This window comes from Prinia subflava, chromosome 32, assembly GCF_021018805.1.
Source record: "Prinia subflava isolate CZ2003 ecotype Zambia chromosome 32, Cam_Psub_1.2, whole genome shotgun sequence".
Lineage (NCBI taxonomy): Eukaryota > Metazoa > Chordata > Aves > Passeriformes > Cisticolidae > Prinia > Prinia subflava.
In genome coordinates, this window is record NC_086278.1 from 631,485 (window position 1) to 648,826 (window position 17,342).

The 17,342-nt window shown below is 49.5% G+C and overlaps 1 protein-coding gene across 1 annotated transcript in view; it reads right to left on the reverse strand.

Moving 5' to 3' along the window:
- Nucleotides 1-751: 751 nt before the first annotated feature.
- ANTXR1 (ANTXR cell adhesion molecule 1) overlaps nucleotides 752-17,342 on the reverse strand; it is a 79,285-nt gene continuing 62,694 nt past the window's right edge. The window contains exons 17-18 of the mRNA XM_063420788.1: nucleotides 15,492-15,572; nucleotides 752-5,273 (exon numbers count right to left, since the gene is read on the reverse strand). Of these exons, the coding sequence (XP_063276858.1) occupies nucleotides 5,010-5,273; nucleotides 15,492-15,572 (345 nt within the window). The 3' untranslated portion in view covers nucleotides 752-5,009. The remainder of the gene's footprint in view (nucleotides 5,274-15,491; nucleotides 15,573-17,342) is intronic.

Here is a 17,342-nt window from a genome sequence, read left to right on the forward strand (position 1 = left end):
CTTTAGGCAGAGCTGTGAAGCCACTTCTGTGTATTTTCCTGCCCTGACTGACCCAGAGCTTCCATCAAAGCAGGTTTGCATCCTTTCTTCTGAGGTCAGGCTACGTCAGGTTTAACTTTCTTGGGTTTTTTCACCTGACCTCTTCTGAGCAAAGCAACTGAGATTTTCTTTGAGTCTCCATTTAAAAAGCACCTTTTGTCTGAGTGACAGCAGGACCTGCTGAGCATGGTGACTTCCTTCTTGCATTTACCAGGTACAAGTTTGGTTTAAACAAAACACAGCAAGAAAAAAGCAGGCTGAGCCCAGGCTTGCAGGCTCTGATGTGCTGAGGGAACTGGCAGCTCACCTTTTCAGAGGCAGGTAAAGCCTAGGTTTGTGTGCTTGGCCAGGGGCTGGCTGGACCCAGAGGCTGAACTTCTTCATGCTCTTCTTTGTGGAATATCAAAACAACCGTATCAAAATCCAGATGAGCTGGGGTAGTTAAGTGTGGTTATTGCTGGTAGTGGCTGTGCCCTGTGCCTCTGGTAAAGGTTCCTGAGCCAGTTTGTGTGACATGGGAGATTCTGGGAGGAATGGACAGTTTAGGCTCTGTCACATCCCAAAGAAAACAGCTTTTGTGTCAGAAGTGCTCTGGGCTGTTGGGAAGGAAACCACCAAGTTTGAGTTCCCCGAGATAATGAAAAACCAGTTTATGAAAATTTGTTGCCCAGGATTTGCTTTGCCTCAGCAAGGAATTGCTCAGAGCCCAACAGAGATTTGTGTAGTTCTTTAATAATAACATCAAAGTCAGCAAGAGTAATGACTGAATTTAACAAATGACACATGCAACAAACAGGGGGAGTAAAACATCATGGCACAGCACTGGCTGAACTGACAACACAGAATTCAACATCAAAACAGGGACTGTTCTGCTCCTCCCCTGCACCAGCACCACAAACAAGGCAATGTTCCCCATTTGTCACCCCCAAAACTTGCCAGAGCCCTCCGAGCCAGACATGCCCCTTCCCCAAAATAAACAGTGACAGAAGATGCCTTTGCACACCAAGGAGCAGAGAGAGAACTGAGGTGAGCACAGAGTTCATGTGGGTGAGCACAGCCAGCAGCACATGGTAACACTGGGCAAGTAAAATAAAACAAAACAGAACCTGAACCTTTGTCAAAGGCTCAGCCCTTGGAGGCTGCCAGGCACTGACAGAGAGTTTTGGATGAATAAGAGACAAGGGGAGGAATCAAAGAGCAAAAGTAACAGCTGATGGCTTGTTCAATGCCACCAGACATCTGGTACCTGCTGCTCACACCAGCCCAGCTGAGGGTTCTAAGGTGGCACAGCAACTGTGGCATTTCTCAGCTCCTTTTAATGTTAATTAAAAACATTTAATTAAAGGCTGGCTGGTGTGGACTAGGAAAGGTTCATAGACAGAGAGTACAAAGGGCACCATAGAGCAGTGGGTGGTGCTCCAGCTAATTCGACCTCATTTACATGGCATTATTTGTCAGTGGGATCTGGTTTGAATTCAGGACCAAGTTTCCACTCTCAGTGGCCTTCCATTAAGTTCCAAAATAATCTTTAGGGTCCAGCATAAAGGGAGTGTGGCTTTTAAAGGCACGTGAGGTACTTTTGGGAGCCATTTTTGCAGCCAGATTTAGGTTGGTCCGAAATCAGAAAACCCCAGAATGATTTGGGTTGGAAGGGGCCTTAAATCCCATCCAGTGCCACACCTGCCCTGGCAGGGACACCTCCCACTGCCCCAGGCTGCTCCAAGCCCTGTCCAGCCTGGCCTTGGGCTCTGCCAAGGCAGCCACAGCTGCTCTGGGAATTCCATCCCAGCCCCTTCCCACCCTCACAGGGAGGGATTCCTTCCTAAATGCAAACCAGGTACAAAATTCACCACCAGATGTGCTCTAATTTTTGTGGGAACATTAGGAAGGGTGACCAAAGTCGATCCTCTGCAGAGTTGTGTGGGTTTTTTTCAGGAACTCCAGCCAGATCCCACCCAGATCCACGTGTGAAAAACCCTTTGCCAATGGATGGATGGCCTGGGTTGCCTGAGCTGCAGTGCCTCAGTTAATGCCATGTAAAACAGGTGCTCGTCACTACAGGAAATATTTGTACATTTATAAAAAAAAGCGATACAACCATAAAGAAAAAAAAAACAAGCACAGCTTGATACAATAACATGCCATGAAATGTCATTGGCTTTATAATAATTTACTACAACTTGAAAAATGTTCTTTTATCCACAAGGGATAGGAAATGCTTCCATCTAACATATGGTAAGCATGCAGCAACAATATGTACAACAAAAAATTTGGAGCTTGTTTTTTATTCTTAAATTGGATGATTACAAAGGGAGCATTTGAAAATCCTGATTTTTTCTAGCCTGATCTAGGCTTTATTTTGCTTCTTTGGATCTGCAGGGTTTGTTTTGTTTTTTCTTCCTTAGTTTGGGAGAATGAGAATTTCTATGTACATCTGCAAAAACGTGATGGAGAACACACTGCTTTTCTTTCTTTTCCCCCAGCAGTAGGTTTATGGGTAATTAATCAATTAACCAACTTTTTGGCAACTGACACTTAAAAAACCAAAATTCTCAATGCCATATAGTTAAAAATCAATTTCCTTTCCAAACATATTTGAAATGCTGAGTATCTTTTGGAGACATGGATCCTGTGTTACATTACTCCCAGTTTCCACACCTTCCACTGTGAAATCAAAGCAAACCAAACCAAACAAAATCACACCAAACCAGACCAAACCAAACTAAACTAAACCTGACCAGACTAGAACAAACCAAACTAAACTAAACCAGACCAGACCAAACCAAACCAGACTAAACCAGACCAGACCAAACCAAACCAAACCAAACCAAACCAAACCAAACCAAACCAAACCAAACCAAACCAAACCAAACCAAACCAAACCAAACCAAACCAAACCAAACCAAACCAAACCAGACCAAACCAAAAGAAGCCAAAACAAAGCAAAGCAAGGAGTTCTTTGCCTGATCAGATCCCGTCCATCCATGAGGGAGCCCATCCCAACTCAAGTGGGTGTGTTAAGGCTTCCCCTCCCACCTCCCAGTGCCCTCCTGTGGAACCAACCATGGCCTGTAACTGGTACAACTGGGATGAGGGGGCAGCACAAGGGGAATTTGCTCTGGGACAGGGACTGCTCCGTGCTGCCTGCAGACAGAACAGTGGGGGGATCAAAAGGCCTTGGGGAGCACAGCCTCGGCCTGGGTTCAGTCCCAGCCCCTCAGGACTGATGGATTTATCTCACGTAAGAGATGACCCTGACCTAGCAGAGGGCGGGAGGGACCCAGAGCCTTGTGCCAAGGGTTCCCTGCTGCCCTTGCCCAAAGGGGCCCAGGGCAGGTCTCCACTGAGTCTCTTTCCTCCGTTCCCTCTCCTCCTTGAGATTTTTTTTCTTTTTTTCCCTTCCTTGTTTTGGTAGAAAAGCTAGAACTGATATTTCCAGAAGCACTGAAGGAAGTACTTGGCAAAGCATTTCTTTATCTGGTAAAAAATGAGATGAGAACCCTTTGCTATTGATAGAACTGCAGCTACAAAGGTGGTTTCTCTCCAGAGAGAGTTTAGTGAGAACTGATCCCGAGGGTCAATCAGGGAGCTGTGGCTGAGGGGCTGAGGGATCTCCCCTGGCTCTGGCCCTGGGCTGCAGGCAGGTGCTCAGGGGGGCTGTAGGATACAGGAGTGTGCAGGAGATGCTCTGGGGTGTGCTGGGGGTCCCCTGAAGGTGAGGAGGAAGCAAGAGAAATGCAGCCAGTGCATTTCTTGGCAGACTGATTCCCATCTGGCCTGTCCCAGGGGGTTTGCCTCAGTCAATACTGCTAATAGGGGTGATGCTGTTGAGAGCTGACAAGAGTGAGTAAGCACACTGGCTCTTCTTCACTCAGAGCTGGGGAGGCAGCTGCTACTTGTTTAGGAAAACAAAACAAAACAAAAATAAAACAAAACAAAAATCCACGTGAAAATATTTTTAAGGAGAAAGAATTCAATTTACAGAAAAACAGGGACGGACGCATCAGTGGCAACCATTTCAAACTGATGGCAACAAGGAGCCCAAGCAGGCTGGATTAAGGGAACTTGAGACCAAATCTCTGGTTTGCATCAGAGTCTTTCCCTTTGAACTGAAAACCAGCATTTAATTACACTGCAGAACCGTGGAATAATGGACTAGATGCCTAAACCCAATGCCAAGACTCTTCTGTTGACCACACCTTTCTCAAATTCCTCAATGGTTATGCCCTCCTCTGTCCTGCTGGGAACACTGAAGGCTGACCTGTCCTCAATTATTCCTCGTCCTCAGGGATGGGGTTTCTTTTCCCATGCAATCCGATTTCCTAGTGACACTGTTTCCATTCACCTGCACTTTCACAAACCAACATCCTCCAATCCACACCCCCTTGTCCTTCCCAGCCCCTCAGAGGTGACAACATCTTCCCGTCTGCATTTCCTGCTGGGTGGGAACAGCTACCTGTCACCAGTTCTCCCCAGGTGTGTGAGTTCCTGTACCTGCAGAGCTGCTGGTGTCACTGGCAGGTGGCACTGAGGGGCTGTCACTGTCCCACGTGCAGATGTCCCCAGGTTGCTGGCTGGGTTTCTGCACTGGCAAGAGTCCTGTGCAGTCCTTCCCTGGGGAGAATTCCCTTGGCAGAGAGTTTGCTCTAGTTGCCCGTTCCTTTTTTCCAATGAGTCCTGGGGTCACCGTGGTGAGGCACAGGGAGGTGTTGGGGACCAAGAGGTGGCACAGCCTTGCTGGGATGGAACTGGAGCTCTTCTTGGCTTTTCTTGCTTCAAGAGTTTGGTGGCACTGATACTCAAGGGGTTCAAAAAATGAAAGAAAACGAAAGGAGGAGACGCCTGCAGGGTCGCTGGTGCTGCTGTCACCCATTCCAGAGGGCTGCAGCCCCCCCGGCCCCCCAGCTGGGTGTGGTACAGTACTGCTGACAGAGCCCCCTGGACACCTCTGGAGGAGTGGGGGGCTCCCCTTAGGCCGTGGGGCGGGGAGGGGGCCGGGATGGGGGGGGTGCCCGGCTGGGGGGGGGAGCCTGGGGCGGGGGGGGCAGCGGGGGCAGCGTGGAGGAGGGGGAGGGGGTGTGGGGAGAGCTGAGGGGCGGGGGGGTGTAGATGGGGGCAGGGGGCGGGGGGGTGTAGATGGGTGCTGGTGGGGGCGCAGAGGGGTACGAGTTGTTGAGGGGGTACTTGGGAGTGGTCTCCGTGTTCTTCACCCGGGTGAAGTTGATGCAGCGGCCCTGCAACAGAACAGGAGGAGGAGAGGAGTTACTGGGAGAGGCATTCTCACCATCATGGCATGGGTGGGGCCTCACAGACCACCCTATCCCACCCCTGCCATGGCAGGGACACCTTCCACTACCCCAGGGTGCTCCAAGCTCCATCCAGCCTGCCCTTGGACACTCTCAGGAATGGGCCAGCCACAGCTTCTCTGGGCACCCTGTGCCAGGGCTCAGCACATGAATAAAGAATTTCCTCGTCATATTGAACACAAACCTGCCTTCCCCTCTGTCCTGTCCTTCACTCCTGTGTATCTGAGCTGGAGGCAGAGCATGACTCATGGTTCCTGCCTCCACTGATGCCTCTTCCCACACCTCACTTCCAGCAGCACAAAATCTGGGATTTCCCCCTTTGGAGCCTCTCTCTCCTTCAAATATGTGGCTTTTGTGTCCCATTCCAACCTTTTACCAGGCTAAAGGGAAGGTTTGTTTAACTAAGACATTTTCTTGCTCAGAATTTTTCCTGAAATGCATCCGTTCCTCGTCAGGATGTCTTGATATCCCAGTGATTCTGAGAAGCCAATAAACTTGCTCTTTGGTGCTAAGCTACAGTTTGTTGTACAGTTTTAAACAAAACCTTTGCCCTCTGAGCTATATTTTTTTTTCTTTTCTTAAGAGTTCCACCTGCAAAAGATCCCACTGTAAATACTCAAATGTCAGAATCAGCATTACTGTATTATGGATTCATTCCTTTAGATATGAAATCATCCAAAAAGGCACTGGAGGATTTCTGAATCCGTTCTTTATTTTTGGATTGGTGAGTATGAGCTAATTTTCTGTTTTACTCTTTCCTCTCCCAAAGTAAATGTTTTTCCTGGTGAAAAATGCCAAATGGAGCACTGAGCCCCTGTGGGCTGGAGCAGATTTGTTGGGGTAACATTTTTAATCCCCTGCACAGCTCTGCGTCTCCTCCCTGCTGTCCCCAGCCTGGCACAAATGCTCTGCAGGGAGGACCCATGAGAAGGAAGGTCCTGGAAGGATTTGGCAGGAATGGGAGGAGCTGGTGTGGAAGGGACATAGAGATGTCCAGACAGCTCCTCTCCAAGAGCTCTGCCAGCCGTGGATGTGGAGAAACATCTGCCTGAGCCCCGTTCAGCAGAGGGAAAAGACTTCCTGGCTGAGTGAAGCTATGGAGCAGCCCCAGCTGAGCTCAGCCTGGCTTGGACAAGCAGAGGCCCTTTATGGAAAACAAAGATTTCACAGAGCCTTGAACTGCACCAAGTTCAGGATGACCTGGCCAGCTCTGGGGAGGGGCAGCTGAGCCCTCCCATCCCCTCCTGGGGATCAATGGCCATGGCAATGGCAATGGCAGTGCCACCCCAGGGGATCAATGGCCATGGCAATGGCAATGGCAGTGCCACCCCAGGGGATCAATGGCCATGGCCATGGCAATGGCAGTGCCACCCCTCAGGATCAATGGCCATGGCAATGGCAATGGCAGTGCCACCCCTGGGAATCAATGGCCATGGACATGGCAATGCCACCCCTCAGGATCAATGGCCATGGACATGGCAATGCCAGCCCAGGGGATCAATGGCCATGGACATGACAATGCCACCCCTCAGGATCAATGGCCATGGACATGGCAGTGGCAGTGCCACCCCAGGGGATCAATGGCCATGGCAATGGCAGTGCCACCCCTGGGAATCAATGGCCATGGACGTGCCGATGCCACCCCTCAGGATCAATGGCCATGGCGATGGCAATGGCAGTGCCACCCCAGGGGATCAATGGCCATGGTAATGGCAATGGCAGTGCCACCCCAGGGGATCAGTGGCCATGGCAATGGCAGTGCCACCCCTGGGGATCAATGGCCATGGACATGGCAATGGCAGTGCCACCCTGGGGATCAGTGACCATGGACATGGCAATGCCACCCTGGGGATCAGTGGCCATGGCAATGGCAGTGGCAGTGCCCTCCTGGGGGTCAATGGTGTCCCTTGTCCGGCCTGTCCCCACACCAGGTCATTGTGGGGTGGACAGGGATGTGCCCAGCTCCCCACAGAGCTTTGTCACCATCGATTCCCTGAGCTGTCCCTCACTGGGGACAAAGTGCCCACACAAAATGAAGTATAGAGTGACCAGGGGCCCTGAGCTCCCCCCAGCACCTCCAGCACTGCCATGGGCAGGCAGAGCAGAGCTTGAGGTGAGCCCCACACACTGCCCCACCCCACAACACCCAGCCCTTTTTGCTCTCATGAGCTCCTGCCTCACCTCTAATGTTGCTTTAATGCACTTTGCTGAGATTTTAAGTAAATACTGTGGGACAGTCCTGCTGAGTGAAGGAAAGTCTGAACCTGAAATTAACTATTTCTACTCAGAAAAAACCCCTGTAAGAATGTTTTCCTTGTTCCAGTGCCACATCTCCTGCCATGCAACTTGAGTTCAGACTATTATTTGCACTAGTTTTGTTTTCTTTATGTATGTTGAGAATAAAATAAACCTGAAAAAAAAGCAGCAGTCAGAAATCTCAGCCAGAGAACAAATAGCTGCAGTTGTTTTTGTGTGGAGAGATGTTCTGTCTGGATGCTCCAAGAGTGAGGTTATGGAGCTGCTGATCCAAATGGAACTGAGCACTGCCCTGAGAGCATTCAGGAGGATGTACTGAAGCTCAGAAATCCCTGGGTTTGGGGCTGGGGCAGGGCGTGAGGACTAAAAGCCTTCTGGTGCTCACAGATGCAGGAACAACCTGGGAGCAGACGTGACAGGCAGAGCTGGCCCAGCAGCCAGTGATCATCAGATCCCTCTGCCCCACTGCTCTGTGCTCTCCCCTGCTCTAAATCAGGGTTCAAAGCTCCTTCCCAGTGGATGGAGTGTGCTCCATCAGCTCACACTGCCCTCCCCATCTCCCCCAGCTGAGCTGCCCTGGGCTGACAGGGACCTTCTCCTGTGCTGTGCTCAGGGCAGGGCACCCAGCCCGTGTGCAGGGCAGAGGCAGCCCAGGCCTCCTCCTCTCTGCTCAGAGCTGCCAGAGTGAGGCAGTTCTTGTGCTCCAGGGCTTGGCATTGCTCTCGCCCGAGCAGATGGAGCCGAGTGCCAGGGAGGTGTTGCAGCCCAGATGGGCTGAGATGGACTCTGGCAGCTCCACTGCCTCACAGGAGAGGGGGAAGCCAACAGCTCCTCGGGGAGGAGAACTGTCAGACTGAATGGCAAGGGGATATCCAGGAAACAAATTACTGTTCCCTTACACAGGAGGGGCAGAAAACGTTGAACTGGTGCCCTGGGCACAAATGCAAAGAAGGCCCAGGAGGGAGAGATCTCCTTTAGCTGAAAAGCTGTATATTAAAGCACGAGGTTTAATAGTGCAAAGGTGCAGAGGCTGTGCTATGGAGAGTGTGAGCTCAAACAGGAACCCCCGAGCTCTGGGGGACCCGGCTCACCCTGGGCTCGTGGCCAGAGCTGTGTTTGCCCACCTGCATCAGCCAAAGGGGATCCTGAGTCACAGCTGGGCTTTGCATCTCTAACTGCAGCAGGAAAATAAAACTGGAGTTCAGGGCAGGGAAGGGCTCCCAGGGCAGTGCATGCCCTCTCCAGGACCCAGGAGATATCTCTTTGACAGAGGGAGAGCATTTTTTCTGAAGCAAAGATGAAAAATGATTCTGTTTCTCTTGGTTTCCTATCAAGCTGGAATTAATACCTGGAAAAATATCAACATTTTAAGATCATAAAACACTGAGACTGGCTTCTTTTGCCTGGTTTAAAGGGAGGCTCTGGAAAAGATATGATCCTTAATGTTGTTTTGTATGGGTCATTGGTAATTCAGACTTTGCATAAAAAAATCCTGGTTTACCCTGTTGTTATGAGAAGGGGAAGAATATAGAAATAAAGGAAAAAGAAGGAAAGAGAAGAAGAAAAAGAGAGGGAGAGAGAAGGGGGAAAAGGAAATTTAATAAACAACTTGTGATTTGATACCTAATTCTCACTCAAGCATTCATAAAAACTTGTAGGAGGCACTGGCCAAATGAGTAACATTTCATCAGCCTTTTGTCACCTGGGGTCAGCGCTGGTTCTGAGGCTCACAGGGGGGGTTGCTGTTCTGAACCCCTGCCAAGGTAACCCCCAGTTCTCAGGAGGATTCTGTGACAAGGCAGGATCCTGGGAGCTTGAAATATCCCTGCTTGCAAACCTGAGCTGGCAGCCTGCTGCCTTTTAAATCTGCCTGGGAACCATTTTAGGAAGCTGTTAACTCTTCTGGGCTTTGTAAGGCACAGCCTAAATGTGCCTGGTACTGCCAGGAGTCCTGCAGCAAAGCTGGGTGAACACCTGGCTGCCTCTGTGCCTCTTACTCACCAAAGGAGCATTAAATCTGTCTCATGTCTTGATAAAACATCACCACAATGAAACCATTCTCATCTGTGTCACATTCCTAAAGACAGAGCCTTGGTCTCAGCCTTGCTCATCAAACCTGCCCATCCCAAGGTAGTCTTGCCACCTTGACCACTCAATAAATAAAAAGTTGGAGACTTCACCTGTTTTCTCCCAAATTAAGAGGGAGAATTGCATTGATAAAATCATCACTGCAACGGGGTTCCAATCACCTGGTCTCTTATGGCAGAGGCAGCACTGAAAACTGGGCTCTTATGGGTGACCTGAAAAGATTTCATGAAAAGCACTGCAGGGTGAGATAACTTGGAGCAAGATCCAGTTTTCTGCCAGGTCTCAGCACTACAAACCATCACAGATTCGACTTTTTAACTCCCAGGAACAGACTGGTACAAAATGGGGTTTCCTTCTGAAGGAGGTGGGATTTACCCCAAAGGAAGGGGACAAACATCAAAACTGGTAACAAGTGACATTACACTGAACTCCAGCTTTACCAGGGGCAGTTTCCTCCACCACAGACAACTATCCTGCCTAAATTTAGCAGGAAAAATCAGCAGGACACTCACCTAACTGTCTTTGATGTCTTGATGTGGTTTGGTCTGTCCAGATGTTAAAGCAATGATTTATATTTGTATTTACCTAATCCTATTCTCTTCCAGCAACCCCAAAGCTGGACTTATTGGAGAAAAGAAGAAATTAGAGATAATGAAGAATTTAAAATAATTAAATAAATAACAGCTTCTTTAAAGCATCCGTACAGTGATGCTGGCTTATGACTGAAATAGATAAATATAAACATGAACATAACAATATAACTATAACTAAAATGTCTATAGTTATGCATATGGGACTCTCAGGGTTCACAGCACAGAGGGCTCTGCCAATCGAGCCTCCAATCCTACTCATGAGTTTACTCATCACTTCTCATCTGCACCTGGCTCTCCAGACCCACCACAGCCCCAGTAACACCCTGACAACACCCCCTGCTCTGCCAGCTGCTGGGGCTGGACACCTCTGCCCACACCATGAAGGACTGACCCAGCTGGGGGAACTGCTGAAGAGGAAACAATCAGAGCAAACTCCTCCAAAAAGAAGTGAAACGAGATGATACAGGCTGGTACCCTGCCAAACTCGAGCGTGGGAATGAGCTCGATGGCCCCAGGTTCTGCTCGTGCCAGAGCTCGGGAGCGTGGCTCTCCCAGGGATGAGTGGGCATGTGGATGTCAGCAGCAGCCCTGATGGCTTTTGCAGCAGCCGATTTTGGCTCCTTCCTGCTGTGGGGTGGGTGTCATTTCCAGGAAGTTCTGGTGGCTCTTCCTGCTGCCTTTCTGGAAAGGTGGTTCAGGCTTGGGGAAATGCTGAGTGACACATCAGAGACACACCTCAGCCAGGCTGGAACTTTTCACCTGGGGGCTGAATAACAAAACTGACTGGGTAAGAGGATGAGAGATAAAAACTCCAATGAAAAATGAAGCACATTCTTTTGGCAGCAACAACTGGAACAACTCATCCAGGGCAGTGGTAAACACCCCTCTGGAGAGGGAGAGTGAGCCTCAGCCTCCAGAAATCAGTGACCTGAGGAGGATCTCGCTGCCTGCAGCTTGGGCAAAGAGGACAGGGCAGGATTCAGAACAGGATTTTCCATGATGTGAACGTTAGAACACAGCTTGATGGGTTTCCACCTTCCATGACTCAGCACAATCACCCTGAGCAGTGCTAATGGCTCAAGGAAGTGGGAATTACTGCCCACTGCGTACTGTCCTACAGTATTTGGTGAGGAATAACTCTCATCCCCACACCCCCTGGGGCTGGGTTTGCCTCAGCTTCTGACATCAGTATTAAAGGCATAACTTTCAATTCTACCTGGGATAAATCCTGTCCTTGATCAGGTTTCACTGGACCCTTTAGGAGCTGCCTCAGGAGCTCAAGGGCCAGCTCTGCTTCATTCTCCCAGCCCTGAGCACTGTACAGGAGCAGATCCCAGGCTTTTGGCTTTGGAGCTGTTAGTTCCAGGAAAAGGAGCTAATGTTTAGGTTAATTTTTCCATGGCTGTTAATGGAAAACCACACTGCAGCAGGATGTGTGGAAAGGTTATGGTTTTGTTCTCAGGCTCTGCTGCCTGTCAGGAGAAATCTGTGAGCTGGGACATAAGGATGGGTTAAACAGCAGCTCCTTGTTAGTGCCTGGGTGGCTTTGGGTCTGCAGGAACAAGAATCCTCACAGGGACACATGTAGGGGTGACCTGGGGGGCTGCACAGCTGGTTTTACCCTCAGGTCTGAAAAGGGACTGTGTCTAGTGTTTAAACCAGGGGGATTTGAAATCCTATCTCCTGCTTTCTGCTCTTTGTTTCAGGAGGTTTCCATTCATGACACTGAAATCAGACAATTCCTTACAGCCCAATTTCTTTGTCTCTAAAACAGGCTCCTAATTCAAAATAAGGCAGGAGCCAGGGGATTTTCCAGGATAACAGATTTGCTTGTGTGCTTTGTGATGTTCCTCATCAATCAGCACTACCTGGCCATCCCCACATCACCCTTCACTGTGGCTACTCAATAATAAAACACATTTCATGGTTTCAGAGAACTCTCCACAGAGCCATGGGATGAGTTGCAAAGACCTTAAAGCCCAGTTCCACCCCTGCCATGGGCAGGCACTGCTTCCACTGTCCCAGGGTGCTCCAAACCCTGCCCAGCCTGGCCTTGGACACTCCCAGGGATCCAGGGGCAGCCACAGCTGCTCTGGGCACCCTGTCCCAGGGCCTCCCCACCCTCACAGGGAAGAATTTCCTCCTCATTTCCTCTTTGGATGCTGCATGGGAGCTGTGCATGGGAAAATGAACTAGCAAGAAAAACTGTTCCTTGTGGTTAGGGGAGGATTTGAACTACATTAACAGAATATTCCAGCTGGTCTCACAGATCCCCTGTTTAGAGTTCAAATGAATTAGTACCACCACAGTGTCCCAGTGGTTTTCCCTGTAGCTGCCCATATTTTCTCTTTCCCCTTGCTTGGATAAGGCTGAATTCTGGTTTAATTTACACCTGTACAGCTGCTAGCATGGTGGATTTTGTTTTAGCTGACACATGGAGCACAGGAACACACCACCACAGGGAATGAGGCCCCAGGGTGTGGGGCAGCACTGTCCCACTCTTTTCAGCTTTTCAGATTTTATTTCCTTGCATTTCAGCACTGTGTGGGAAGGGAGAGACAACGAGTTTTTTCCCAGACTGGTCTTTGCAATTACATTTGCATTCTCCAGCAGACAGGGAAAGTCAAGGAAAGGAGATTTGATTTTCTAAAGGATTGAATTTGCCAGAAATAGAGAGCCATCCAAATTCTTCAGGCGGTGCAACAGCCAGTGCTAATCCCTCTCTGAAATACCCCATTATTGCAGCAGATTAAAGGTTATTCAAAGAAACAAGAAAGGACAGAGAAGAAGGAAATCTTACTGTGGGCCCACCATGGAGTGATTCCACCAGTAAACTTCCAAAAAAAAGCTCTTTTCCCTAAATCTTCATTAATATGGGTAGGATACATCTTTACACATAATTACACATGGCTTTGTTATACCTTTCCTCTTTTTATACCATTCTATATCTATATTCACCTATTCAAGCACAAAATGAAAATGTAATTAATGCAATGCAATTACTAATTAAAACACAGTTTACTCCCTGATTGGAGAGTTCCTGGCCAAGTCTGAGCTTGAAACACATTTTAATAATCTCACAAATTCCTGACAGAACAACATTTATCAAGGAAGTGCCACTGGCACTTCAGAGAAACATGAATTGTTTGGGTCCTGTGAGCAATTTGCACAAATAAGGGTTCCTGTATTCCATTATAAAAGGGATAAAATTCTCTAAAAAATGTATATATGTTTACGTCACCTCTCTCTAATGATGTTTCCAATATAAAAATAACCTCATTAATGCTGACAAGAATGCAAACCTAGTCCCTTGAAAATGTGAGAAGACCACAGGAATCCCATGTGATCTCACATCCTTGCCTTATTGGAACCATCTGTGTCTGTTGGTAACCTCAGACCCCCGATCCCCAGGTCTAACTCCAAAAAACCAGAATTTCATCATCTTTTTGTGCATCTCAGCCTCTCTGGGTGCACTTCAAAACAGATCCTGAGCACCCCTGGATTTTCCTTTTGCTCTGAGCAAGGAGAGGAGTTGTTAAAAGCCTCCTGCACACTAGACCAAGGTTTGCTCCCTGGTTTGTTCCTGCTGGGCCAGTGAGGGGCTGGCAGGGGCTGCAGGAGCAATGACAGTGTCCTGCTGTTGCTGGGGACACTGGGGCTTTGCAGGAAGCTGGGGTGCCACACTCTGGGCAGGGAACCCTTCTCTTGGAGAGGTCTCAGCTCTGCCTCCAACCCCATCTCACCCTGGATCCCACTCTCCCTGCCCAGTCATTCCTGGGGTTGGACCTGCTGCAGGGAGGGAACAGCCCCAGGACGAGGCATCCCCACCTTGGGGCATGAACAGGGACAGTCTGAGGTCACAGGGAGCAGGAGAGGACTGGAATCTTCAGTCCCACGTTATCCTGTGCCATGGCTATGAGCTGTGGCAGTTGCTGCCCTTGCAGCAGTGTCTGGTCCCACACTGACATGACCCTCGGGGCAGGGCACATCTTTCCTGACAATTCCACGGATCCCTGGAAGCTGCGTGGGCTGCAGCAGATAAACAGCAGCAATTACTCAGCTCAGGGATTGAGGTGGAACCCATGCTTTGTTCTATGCAAGGAATCTTCTGAACAGCTCAGCTCGTGTGCTGGAGGGGATAAAGTCACTGATTATAGCAAGGCATTGCTTATATATGAAAATGATGTAACCCTGGGACTCAGTCCAACTCCTTTCCAGGCTCCAAAGCAAACAGAGATGCCTTTCAGTTATTTTTCATCTGGCTTCACTTTTTTATCTTGATCAGGGGACCCATTCAACAGCACTGAGTCTGAAATCTGCTTCCCTTTCTCCAGGAAAGAGGGGAGAAAGAAGGAGGTACAAACTGCTATCAAAACAGTTCCTCCTTGCAGCTCTCAGGAATATCATATGGTCAGAGGCTCCTGCATGCAAAACTCAAGTTCCTCTTTACTACCCATACATGTTGCCTGCAAGGGTTTGAGTATTTATCCAGCCTGAGAAGGTTCCACGTTTGATCTGTGGCTCCCTCTGAGGCTGCTGGTTCCTGTGAGATGCTCTGCTAACCCCTGGTTCTCTTATTCCCAGGGCATGGCCCCAGCTGGCAGCTTGTCCAGGGCTGGTGCTATGGATATCTTGGGGGTGTTTATTCAGAAATCCACCTGGAACTTTGGAATAGAGCTGATTAGTCTGGAACTGCTCTGGGGGCCTGCCAGGGACAGAAAGCAGAGCCCAACACTCCTGGGAGCACCTGAGGTGGGAGTGATGGGTGACCTGGTCCCCTGCAGCATCGTGATGAAGTTCGGCAATTTAATGAATGAAAATCACAGAATAACAGAATATCTTGATACCCAACCTGGCCCTCCACTGACACAGCTCCATCCATTACCTTGGGTCCTGTCAAAACATGCAGGAATATCTGCTATATTTAATAATATTACTATTCATGAGAATTTCTCCTGTAACTGGTGGAGAGCAGCTCCGTGCTGCAAGAGCAGACTCTGCTGAGCTCTTCCAGGGGTCCCTGCACCTGCACAGTTCAGCTTGAAACCACAGCATCCAAACCCCACAAACTGTTGGCAAATAAAGCCGACAGATATGACAAAGAGTTTGCTTCTGAGCTTCAGGAGTGCCTGTCTTCAGTCCCAAAGTAAAGGCGGGCAGAGGGTTTTGCTGTTCCCTGCTGCAAGGGAGGGTTTGGAAGCGCTGGTACCTTGTCTCCTGGCTGGGGACGCATCACGGACACGCGGTCATATCCCTTCCGCAGCAGGACCCAGAGGGCATCCAGCTTCCCCTGCAATGGAAGGAAACGGTGTTTGTTATGCTCTGGGCCAAGCGCATGGCAGACCCGGTAGGTTTTACCCCATCATTTCCAGTGCCTGTAGGAGATGCTGGAGGACAATTGTTGTCTCTCACAGACGCTCGATGTGAACTCGCTGCAAGTCCAAAGGAGGAGCACTCAGATATCGGTCTGACAGATAACAGCGTGTCTGACCTTTCCAAAGGTAATGTGTGACTCAGACATCTTCTGAGCTCAGAGAAAGACTAATACCTACTCAGCTCCAGGCATCACAGCCAGCAAAACATTAAATCAGTGCAGACAGTGAGCAGTGAACTCACGCAAAGCCTTTCTGAACTGCTGCGTCTCCTCCTCTGGCTAAGCAGCTCCTCTCCATCCCTAGGTGATCACTGACATGAGAAAGAAATCTCATTTATGTTTCAAAACAACCTGCTGGGGAGAACTGAGTGAAACCCCATCTCTGCAGTGCCAGGAGAGCTGAGCCCCAGCCAGGGGCCGATGGCCAGGTCAGGCCAGGTCACCTCCCCTGGCAGCCACCAAGGGAGGGCTCAGCCAGGCACCCCAGGCCCTCCCCATGTGGCAGCTCACATCTGCACCTTTTCCAGACAGTAATACCTGTCTTTCCAAGCCCTCCAGCCCCACTCTGAGCTCAGGGGCAGCAGCTGTCCTGTCGCTGGGTGGTCTCACACCCCACACACAGACACAGACCCGGGCGAGGTCTGCTCCAAACCCAAGGTGTTGAAAGCTCTTGCAGACAGAGTCTGGCTGATGTGTGGTCGGACCCTCCCTGACATTCCCTGCAGTGCAGCCCAAGCATTCATCCCTGACTGGAATTTAGCAGCCAAGCCTGAGGGTGCTCCCTGAATGAGGGAGAAGGAACCAGAAGGAGCAGCCCAGAGCTCTGCGATGCAGAAATAGTCACCAAATCACCTGCTCTGAAATATCCATCTGCTCCTGCTGGATTCCTGCTCTACCTCCACTCCAACAGGTCAGGGTTTTCTTTCCCAAAAGGACAGCTCCTGGAAGAGCTGCGGGAGGGTTTGCACAAGGGCACTCCTTGGCTGCCTCAGTGCAAGGCCACAGACAGGTAATGAGTCAAGATTATTTGATCCAACTCTCTTCACATTCACTTCATTTGATCCTTGGTCTGTGAAGAACTCAGTATCCTGAGATATGTAGGAATTTCTGTTTTCTGGAGAAATAGAATTGCTTTCTATTGTATTGTCTACAACAGACTATTTATTATTGTTTCCATGACTATTGTTCCAAATGCTCTGAGTGCTGTGATATTAGAGCAGGAAACATGAGCAAAATCCCTATTAGCACACTTTACTGTACCTGCAGAGATAAGCCACTCTGAGAACGTACAAAGTTATCCCTTGGTAGAAAACTGTTTTCTGCAGATAAGAGCATTGAACCCAAAGACCAACCCCTGACTGGATCCAGGAACTCTGGTCTGATCACTCTTTCCTGGAAATAAGGACTCCAAAACTCTTGGGAGAGCAGAAATGCCTTGTGTAACTATCGTGGGACAGGATTAACAAATGGAAATGTGAGCTGGATGTTGCAGAGGTGGTGGAGAAAGAGTGAGTATCTCCATTCAGAGTAAGGCAGCTGATTTTCCTGAGGGCCTGCTCTGGGTGTGTGAACTCCAGCGTCTGTGAGGGCCAGACTTTACACTCGGGGTGTTTGGGAGGTCCTTTGTGACCCCAGGTCTATGGTGCCTAACTAAAGACTCCCTTTCATGGGGGCAGAGTGCTTCTC